General features: G+C 33.5%; 1 protein-coding gene across 1 annotated transcript; it reads left to right on the top strand.

The window, feature by feature from the left end:
• Positions 1-5,029: 5,029 nt before the first annotated feature.
• On the top strand, positions 5,030-11,158 carry LOC143186971 (uncharacterized). The gene is made up of 3 exons (XM_076390867.1): positions 5,030-5,355; positions 8,235-8,402; positions 10,905-11,158. Exons 1-3 carry the CDS (start codon positions 5,304-5,306, stop codon positions 11,117-11,119), a joined length of 435 nt encoding a protein of 144 aa, XP_076246982.1. The 5' UTR covers positions 5,030-5,303; the 3' UTR covers positions 11,120-11,158.
• The last annotated feature ends 267 nt before the right edge of the window (positions 11,159-11,425 follow it).

The following is an 11,425-nucleotide window of genomic DNA, read 5'->3' as shown; positions in this document are numbered from 1 at the left end:
GTGGCAACATCAATTTAACATTTTAATTTTTTGAATTAATACTTTAATTCTTGAATGTTCATTCTGACTTAATTCAATTTTATTTACTTGGACGTAGAAATAAAAGTACAAGCAAAATATTGTTAATCTAACTCTGTAGTTCTGATCAGGGACACTAAATTTCACGATTTATGACAGCGTTAAAATTAAAAAAGCCAGTGCTCAAATTAACACTGTGCTAATGAACATCAGATACATATGTATACAATGTATTTATGTATTTCTTTACGGTATACTTTTTTTATTTATTCTTAATTAAACCATTTTTGAAAGTTAGACGTTCGATACTTTCATGTTAGTGGAAGAAGGCAAACGGTTACATAGATTAACCCTTGAAACTCAAAATAAGCAAATATTAATATTAGTTCTTCTTAAGGTTACCAAAAATTGATCTTAGTTAGAAATTGATAGAGTCCTTAAACTTAGATATAATTAATGTAAAATGTATTTTTCTTAATCTAACTTTCTTCATCTTATCATTGTTCTTCTATACACTTGTATGTACATGTATATTGAATGTATCTATAAAATTTTTTTGAAAACATAACTATATAAACAAACCATAAACAACAATATATTGTTAAATATAATATTAATATAATATTAAAAGAGATTATCTATTAACTACTTCTTATACAGGGTGTTTCATAACATGTGGGACCCACTTCAGGAGTTGATTGTATGCCTAAAAACAATTAAAAAAGGCATATAAACATATGTCCTATCTGTCTTCGTTTATGAGATATAATGAATTTTACAAACAAAGCAAACTCTCTGTTCAGCCTCTCTTTCCATAAATTGTAATAGTTCGTAAGCAAGATTTTTAATTTAGCCTTTTCTCTTGATGAGAATTTAACAGGCACAAAGTATGTTGATTCTTTGAGCAGGCGTTTACACGAAATATTAGAGGAAGTTCTAGTCGATCTTAGACTTCGTATTGGTTTATGCATGATAGAGCTCCGCAACAGTTTAGTCAAGTAGCTAAGCAATTTTATAAAATAAAAATTTTGCAAATAAATGGATTGGATGGATTCATCCATAATTCAAGACTTACTTACTTAGAAGAAAACATTATACATATAGGATGAATTGAGAATACTTTTATAGATATCTCTGAAACTGAATCCTAGAAACAGTTGCGTATGTGTATTGAAAAAACTTGTTCAGAATATTGTCTCTAACAATATAGCATATCAAATCAAGGTCTTTCAAATCAGTGAGGGTGACCGATTGGCAAATGGTTACCATATCTAATTTCATTGTTTTGTAAATCCCTAAAGCTTGATTGAAATTAAAAATATTTCATACTGATGACGTAATGTTTACAATTTCTTTAATGCACATTGCTGCAATAGAGGAAATAAATTATATTATTTTTTAATATAAATAAGAAAAGGAGGAGGTGGACCTGCCATGCACAGAGCATACATACGTATATGCAATCATCAAACAGATGTGTCAGGGACGTGCTGTGTTGCTAAATATGTTAAAATGCTAAGTGTTACAAGCAATGTGCGACTGAGAAGGAGATCGTGAATATAGTTCTCAAAGAGAAATAAAAATTGAATACAGCATCGTGTACAATCCAACTTACAAATTTAATGAGGTAATAAAATCAATTATATAATTGTTGACATTGTTTCAGAACTATATTTTAAGTACAATTTTAAAAAATCTTAACATAATTATTTCTAATATAAACCTAGGGTATTAGTATAAATGACAATTTGCTAAAAATGTATGTATTGGTATTACAATAAAAAATTGATACGATCTTAATCAACGTTATTATTTACAAATAATTACTTACTTAGACGTTTTCACGAATTGTACTCCATTCGATATATATAAAAGATATAAACTATAAATTATCATACAAAAAGAATAAATCTTTAATTCACATTTTATTTGATGCATAGTTCAATGTACTTCATTTATCTAATTATAAACAAATAAAAACGAGGTCTGGCTAAGCCACGACACAGTTGCGCCTATGCACATCAGTGATATAGTCCAATCATCTTGCGACGGAAATAGACTGATTTGTGAATCGTTATTTCAATACTAGAGGACCAGTAACAAATTATAACAATAAATGGGAACAATCTTTCTCTTCGATTTAAACAATTTTATCGTTAATACCTTCTATAGTCAAGGTCAGACCTGGATTACGATAAAAAGGGACTGAAGAGGAGAGGATTATAACACTGGGCCCCGCCCTTTAAAGGGCCTGATTTCTTCATGTACTAAAACAAATTTTTGCAAATACTCAAGAAGAAAATTATTTTTGATTTATTCATGCTCTTTTTGAAATATGAATAAATGTATGTTTTTCTGGAGTTTACTTTGGTTCAAGGATTGCAAATGGTTGTCTTGTTATAAAATACTTTCAGAAAGTAAAGAATGTTTTAGTATAATATTACCTTACCTCCACCTCCTTTGCTTAGCTTTAGGCCGCACAAAATCTTAATTCGACCCTAGTTAGAGTAAGAAAGAAATGGGTCATACTAAATGTTGTTAGGAGTTTACCATTAGCGTAAAAGGGTAAATGCTTCCACGTTCCTTTATGCAAATTGCTCGCGTGCGACTTAAGGTAGAAACACATTAATATCACGTCTCATAAAATCGTGTGTTATCACATCTACTATCTCATACTACCTCGTGGCAGCCACGTGAGTATGAGCCAACGCTTTTCCCTTATTTTAAATCCATTAGAAATAAGTTTACTAAAATGTGTAACATGGGATAGCATGTGATTTCACGCAACGTGATATTAATGTGTTTCTACCTTTATTATATACGAGCTTCTATGACATTTCATGACGTTCAGTATGTCACAGGAAAAGGGATATTATCCACTTAACGTGTTCCAAACCACCACTTTACGCTCCATTTGAACATAAAGCTCTTCGCATCACTCACGGCCTTCCCTATTTAACGTGTCGCCCTACCTTAGTCGTCAAAACAGTCGTATTTTTTCTTATCGCCCTCTAATAAATGTCCCATTACTTACGTTAGATTGAACAGGGCGTCTCCAAGCCTTGCCTTCTTCTTTCTTCGAAACGAGAGGGATAACTGCATAGAAAAATGAATTTACAGGATTTTATGCTTCTCTTAGAAGAAGTTTCCCTCATGTAAAATGAATCTAGCTAGTCTCAGTTTTTATCTATCATAAAACTGAAATCGCAACGCGTAACTTCATATTTCATGGGAAACTTGATGCTAGACATAGTAAGTAGATACGTTTCATGTTTCATTTCAATAAAACTGATGATGTAGAGTGTACGAGATAAAGAATACGAAATTAACGTATTGAATAAAGCAACTGAATAATATTATTAAAATATTGTACTTTTTTTATATGAAGACATATTATTTACAGCAAGTTTGAGCTGAGACTGTTTCAAATAACAAATTCAATAACAAATCACAAATTTCAAAATAAATTAAAACTAATTAAAATATGTAATGTAACTTTATTTTATAGCAAGATTAAGTAAATTGTTTTTTATGTGTGTATTTTATTGTAAGAATATTCATTTACAAGTAATTTTATTAAAATACATTGAGGTTTAATTTCAAAAAAACAATACTTCAATTTTTTTTAACAATTTGTTTTATTCAGTATGAGTATCTTATACATATAGTGTTTGTTTATTTCCTTGAACATGATATTGAGGTTATTTTTGTGGTCCATATTAGTAATTTTATAATTTCGCAGAAGATTTTTATTTAGGAATATATTTTCAATTTTTTATAAAATCTTTTCTAAAAACTGAAAAATGCCAAACTACCGACGATAACATTCTACTTCTTTTTAATTTCGAAATTTAAGTAAACAACAAAAAAATCGTGTACAAACAGAAAAGCCAAAGAGTTTTAGAAATAGGTGGCCAAACTATGACATCATAATTTACTCTCTCTAAGTTTGAAAAAAGGTCATATAAACAGGTATGAAAGCTCTTCCTTCTCGAGATGCTGCATGTGGCGGAATTCTTATTTCATTCTTATTTCTGGAACACGATGTATATTAACTCTTCAGTGCATGCCTTGGATCCATGAGGACATAGTTTCTCATTTTTTTTTTATTTAAATATTAATAAATATGTACCTTATATGTAAGCACATATCAGTTGATCCTAGCAGAATTATATTTATTAATAAAAAATAGACAAAACGATGGTTCCCTGAAGCTCTATCTTGTAACAGCAGGAGTATTTTTCATACATACACTAAAGGATTAATAAATACGGATTTTTTTAAATTTTAACTTCTAATCTCTAAAGGAATCTATAAATCACTCACACGAATTAAGAGAACGTCAATGAATAACGCCTCCATTTTGAATTATTTTAAACAAAAAATGTAAACGTGAGGCTAAACAACCTATGTCACAATTTCAAAAAAATCGAATTTAGCTCTCAATTAAGATCTAGAATATAGAATTTATATTTACAAAAAGAAGAGTTTCTTTCACATAAAAATAAAGGTTGACGAAAACACAAGTTCATAAGACAGTATTGAAGTTGAAAATTTCAAATGCCAATATCTCGAAAACAAAAACATGTGACCTAGATCGTCTCGCTTTGCAACCACAGATAGGTATCGATCAATTTAATATCCATCGCAACATACAAACTCCAAAACCTTTGATGCAGTCTTGCGATTCTAAAACGCAGTGTACACGCAGCCCACATAAAAACTCGACCTACAAACCATTAAAAAACTCGATCCCAGCCAGCTGCATCCCTCCCATTTGTCAAAAATATTGATTCCACCTAGCGTGGCATAGCAGCGGAACCTGATTTTGCATGAACAGGCTTGCGGGCACCGCAGCTAGCCAGCAAGTAGCCACGCGAGGGGCGACGAAACTTTCCCGTCTCGGTTAGATCATTTGAGCCTTGGGTTATTCGTCGATAAGTCCGTTTTTCCGTTCGTCTCGCCTCGTCTTGTCAGCCACGGTATATCTGTCTCCCGCCCGCAATCACGTATTCGTAGTTTCGTCGGTGCTGATCGTCGCCTTAGTTGCGGGCTTGCGCTGCAATCGCATCGAGCGACATCGGGCAGCGTGGACAGTGCTGAAGCAGCTACCGAGGCCGAATGGTTGGCCTCATCAACCCCTGATTCGGTGGCCGCCTTTCGTTCTATTTCTCTCCCTCCGGTCTCCTGACACTCTGAGCGCCACCAGGTCGCGTGCAACCGACAATAGTGACCGGGAGGACCGTTAATCGCCGAAGGACGTGCAAGGATACGGACGTACAAACATGAGGCGCTCACTCCTCGTCTGTAGCCTCTTGGTCGTTCTCGGTTTTTATGGTAAGCGCACAGGCGTCGTCTAGTTTCCCTGGTTCAACGATCGCCCCGGGGTTCATACTCTGCTATCGATCTTCGTTTACTTCTTTTAGACCTACGCTCGCTCTTTCTGTTAGTCCCTTCGGATAATAAATTAGAAGAAGCTCCCTTTTGACGCTGTCATCGGTACTTTGATGGAATTTTTTGTGCTGGACATGATTTGTGATGACACCTACACGTTTCGATTTTTGGGGGGATGTTTGAATACGAATTGAGTTTCTAGTAGAGTTTCTCCATCTACTTTTGTGCGAAATTTTGGAGAACAATTTTAGTAACCATGTGAAACTTTTGTAAATACGTTTTATTTTGTCTAGTCAGTTGGGTTAATCGAGATTTTGAAATGATCGTATTTACTCCAATGTGCGTCTGAAACTGACGCACGTAAGTGTGCTGTGCGAATATAGGTCACTGAAATTTATAATGCGTAGAGTAATTTTGTTATTGGTACTTGTCGCGTGAAGGGTCAGCTTCGTGGATTTTCGCGATTAGAGTGGTAATACGTTTTATCCTGTCAGTGGATCAGCTACTTCCTCATTCCAGAGGAATCGACTCTCGAGCTGCAGTATTATGTTACCATTGATTTAGTATTTACAAATATGTTTACTGTCGAGTTCACGCAGAGAACTTATAATCTGGCATCTACAAAAAGGAAAAATTTGAATAATTGCCAATTTTTTCTCAAAATTCGGGAATATAGTTTTTTTCGAAATTCATTTGAATGCATTGATACAACGTCAGCAAAATCAATGAAAACAAACTATGCGCAGAGAAGTAGTCGTATAGATATGAAATTCTGTTTTTCTTTTTTTTTTTTTTTTAATATTGGTTTGACAGTACTCGAGACAACATAATGTTTTCAATTGTGAATATTAAAGTGGGTTTAGTTATTAGATTGGTGCATATGACATGTATTCTTAAACAATACTTCAAAACAAGTTCTACGTAATTCTTTGAGCTCTATCCAACAATTAACTAATTTTACTCTTCTAAATTTATAAACATACTTGGTTCTAGAATTTAAAAATTATGAATGTTGCTTTTATAACTCCTTTGTTTATACAATACAATTTATTCATTAAATAATTGTTTATGTACTTAAAAATATGGCAGTCAGTAGGCGCACAGAGAGTTAACAGGGGAGATGCTACAAAATTTTATATGCATAATAATCCACGAAGGTTTTTATGGTTTTCGATGTTCCTCACTTATCTATTTTTTATGATACCATTTAAATCAAGTGATGAAGAATAATATAATGTTTTCCTAGGATTTGAAATGATATCTTTTGTATCCTGTAATGCGTATTATTTTTTATTATTTATCTTAGAACATTATTGTCAATGGCATTTTTCAGCTCTGCCTTTGATTCATTTTCTAAAAAAATGTCATTGAAAACTTTTAAATTTCAGAGAGCAACAATAAACTATACTGACATTTACCTACATGAATTTGTTACAAATATTTATATTTTCTGCAATTTTTGGGATACTTTTACGACACTTTTTCCAAATTTAATGTTTGTTTTGATGTTAGTTTTGATATCATATTATAATAGCCTAATAACACTATTATAAATTGTGTTTATATTCAACACGCATGTACATCAGCAACTTCCTCCTTCTGTAAAGTGATCTATTTAATTTGTCAATTTGTCAAAATTTAATCCATCGTATATCGGTCTGTCCACTTGAAATTTTTGTAGAAATGGCACTTCACGTGTACCAATTTAATATTTCAAAGTTAATTTTTACACATTTGTGACCTACTATTTTCAAATCAATAACGCATCCTATGATCCTACATTCATCTTCAGATTACTATGCTACAAGTTAAAACGATTTTGTTAACTCGCAAAGATTAGCGTCCAGAGTATAATACCATTAAGTCGTGTTATACTGTCTTCTATGCTTCTCATCCTCCAGCGAATACATTCAACCTCTGTCCCCAGTAATGCCTAGAATTAGAAATGATCGCAGAAACAAGATTAGACGAGCGCAGACAGGCAAGTAAACTTATCGCCGTTGTGACTTTTCAGGGTAGGTAGCTGCATTGATTTTTATATCAGTTAGGGTCGCGAGGACAATGACCTTTTCTCGATCGGAAGACATAACTCTACGGTGTTTTCCACTGGAACGAAAAACGATGAAGTGTCCCCTTGTCTTCTAAACAGTGTGCTCTGTTCTGTTTTGTACATGTTCGTAAAATGTTATTACAGACATGTACATTGCCATAACGAATGTATAGGGATATACGCCAGTAGATGTTACAAGACTGTTTAAAGAAGAAATACTTTGCTAGTCTTCTTAATATAAATCAGTTGATCGTTCTATTATCTTCGTTCCACATTGACCCTTCTTATCAAGCACTCGCTAGTATACGCAGCGCTTCAAGCCATCACATGATTAAACTACTACTATATTTGCCAAATGGATAGACAATTTTTTATAGGAAACTTTCATTGACAATCTTTACGTTGTCTCTTGTATGCAGGGAAAAACTTACTATAATGGCCAATGAAATTGCAATACTCACTAAAAGTACTATTTGTTGAATATGAAAGTGATCATAAATGTGATACTTAAATATATCTGAATTATTATATAATACAAAATTTCAAGTAAAAAAGGGGGAACTAAATCCTAAATGAAAAATAACATAGACCATTACTTCTTATGAGATAGTTAGACCAAAAGCATTAATATCTGTGGTGTGGTACAATTTTAGTAACCACCACTGTCTCATTAGTATTATAATTATTGGAATGCAATCATTCAAAAAAGGTTGTTTGGAATTTTGAAATATACCTGTCTATTATTCTTTCACAACTTTTAAAATTCTTGCAGGTGTAAACGCCTTGCAATGTTACTTGTGTAACAGCCACAATGACAGCCGGTGTGCCGACGAACATCCTCCGGATGCTCTGAAAAAGGATTGCGCTGACCTCAAGGACGGTGCAAAATACACGATGTGCAGGAAGATTACGCAAGTTATTGAGTTTAGCGTTAATGGACGTAAGTAATAATCAGATTATTTGATGTGAAACTATCACTGGCAATCTCATTCGTTTGTATGCGTTTATTTGGACTGAGTTGCGCAGTAATCCTCGAGAGAATGATTAGACGATTGGTTGAGAATTACTTGCGCCCAAGGCGGAAGTAGATAGAGAAGAAAAAATATAAAGAAAAATGAAGACTGTCGTGTTCAGCATTATATTACACTGAATTTAGTATGAAATAATTATTGTAACTTTGGGGAAGAATAATTATTGTAGCTATTGTAACTGTTTTGTACTTTTAAATTTTAATATTTTAATATGTATTTCTTCTTCTGTTCGTTTTTCTAAATTGATTAGACTTTATTGGTGCGCTTAATAATTCTGAATTTTCTCTCGATACAAATTCACAATTTGAAGTCACTTACATGCACAAGGAATATAAAAAATTCATTTCTAATTATAAAATAAATTTGCGCTGTAACAGCTTGGATTTGTCTTCTCGAAGTCCAAGACACAGTAAATTGAAAGAACGGTTCCAAGGGAACTTAAATGTCCATCGAACTTGCATTAAAACAACACTGTAACTTCCGGTTTAAAAACAATGTACCATGGTTGTTTAATCACTCTCTTGAGGGTCACTAAAGCTACGAGGAAATGTCTGTAGTTGTAAGGCAAAATTACCTGAATCACATGTTTTTGTTTTCGAGATATTGTTGTCTGAAGTTTTCAACTTCAATATTGTCTTACGAACTTGTGCCTTCTTGAACCCTTATTTTTCAGAGAAAAAATTCTTTTAACGCCCTTTCTTCCTTCTGAAAATATAAATTCTATATTCTAGACCTCAATTAAAGCTTTAACTCGAATATTTTGAAAATGTGATACAGTCTGTTGTGCTTTACAGTCAGAAGTATATTCATGGCAGGAAACTAATGAACGTAGTAACATTTACAATAATACACATAGCAATAATATCATTTCCTAAGAATCTAAATATTAGCGTAACTATGCACTGCAGTACGCTGTATGCATTAACCTAGATTAATATGACGCTTTTATTATGCTATAGAAAGCCACAATACATGACCAACTATTTTACAAAGGGATTAATACAATAGCAGTCTAGATTATCTCGTACAATATAGCAACTCGTGTCTTATACTCTCTCGTGCTAGAACATTAATCCATTCATCTAACACAGATCTAACCACGAGTACTGTTGTAGTTGGTAGGGTGCTCAGGATTGTCAGCTGATAAGTAAACTTGTTGCGTTTTAACCCTCTACCTGCAACGCAGGTTGTTTATGACCCAGACTATTTTTGTTTTTAAATTTTCTCCAAGGGACCAGAGTCCTCCTCCTTGTAGATAAATTTTAGGGGGCCTTTTAACAGAGTTAGATTCTCTATTCAAGAAGTTTTGGGGAATTTTTTTAAAACATAAAATATAAAAAAATTGAGTGGACACAAAGGATCAACTTTGTAGGCAGCGTCAGTAAAATAAGGTTGCAGACGGAGGATTCAATGTATTCCAATGAATTAGTAGTATGAATGAAACCACATAACTTCTGCTGGTAGCGAATGTGTGTAACTTAGGAGTGTGCGGATACTCGAGATTTCGGATTCAGGTCGAGTTCTATCCTTTTCTCGACTCGAAGTTCAGATATCCGTCTACTCCTAGTTAATGTACAGTCAGTTACAAAAGTCTACGTGCACTATATTACAAGAAAATGAATCTAACTCGAAAATTCTGATTTTAATGAAAATTTGTGTACATGTAGAGCATAATTGCTTATATGTATACATGAACCAACTGCCAAAGTTTCAGCTTTTTTTCATATTTTAAATACAATTTTCTAGTCATTGTTTTATAACAAGTCGATAGAGCACCAAATGTTAAACATTTTTTACATGAAAAGTTTTACAGTGTTTTTCACCATGATAAAGTTATATTTAAAAAAAACGGAGAGGCACTGAAACTTTGAGCACTGATGTCACCTTCTTAAAATAATATTTTATTTGCACTTTGTGATTCAGTGATTTCAAATTGAAATCATACTTTTGTAGCTTGTTATAATATGCTGTTCCTCATACACTGAAGAAACTAAATTTGCGCTATATCTTTTCGTTTTTATATTTTGGATGACAAAGGATTAAACAAAAGTTCCATCATATAGAAGGTGTTCAAGCTGAAACAGATCTTCTTAGATTTTCGTATTATTAAAAACAGAGAAGATATTTAGGTGGCCCTCTTCAGCTTGGACACCCTGCATAATCTATTATGCTCTACTTTCATATAAGCTTTCATTAAAATCAAAATTTTCAGATTTTGTGAACTTCCTTATCTTGATACCATAATGCACAAACGTTATATGTCCACTATAATATAAATTTTGAACATAAAAGATATAAAAAGGTCGATGTAGACATTTCTAACTGACTATACCTTCCTATATGTCATGCAGTAGCTTACGAGCTATATACGTTACCATGAAAAAACTTAACGAATGCACCGTTTGGTACAGTTTCAGCTGACACTCGAGTTATAAGAGGCTGTGGATGGGACGAATCTAACTACGTAGGGAAGTGCTACCAACGAAGTGGTTTCGGCGGTCGCCAAGAGGTCTGCTCGTGTTACACGGACTATTGCAACGCGGCAACGCCAAACGTTCTACCCCCGCTGTCGTTGATCCTGTCGTGTGTCCTTGGCAGTGTTTTCCTAGCATTCATGCGTAATTAGTTCGAAGAAATTTTGCCATACTCCCGAAAAGTTGACGAAGAGATCGTTAGTAGCTTCGACCTTACGCATTCGAGAAATGAAAGGGAACGAGCTCACGGAACAAAGAGTCCTAGAGGAACCTTTAACCTCTAAGGAATAAGAAAAGTGTATAGAACGAGAAAAGAGTCACTCTTGATGCACGATATGTCTTCGTCCAAATACTTTTATTCACGTTCTGAAACTAAACTGGCTATCTCGGAATGCTCGAAGGAACGAGGAACGCTCGAAAGGGACGTCGTATCGTTCGAGGTTCTCAAAACAATACAA

The sequence above is a fragment of the Calliopsis andreniformis genome, unplaced genomic scaffold (genome assembly GCF_051401765.1).
Source record: "Calliopsis andreniformis isolate RMS-2024a unplaced genomic scaffold, iyCalAndr_principal scaffold0022, whole genome shotgun sequence".
In the NCBI taxonomy this organism is placed as follows: domain Eukaryota; kingdom Metazoa; phylum Arthropoda; class Insecta; order Hymenoptera; family Andrenidae; genus Calliopsis; species Calliopsis andreniformis.
The sequence above is the reverse complement of the archived record's forward strand: the minus strand, read 5'-3'. Positions and strand labels throughout refer to the sequence as shown.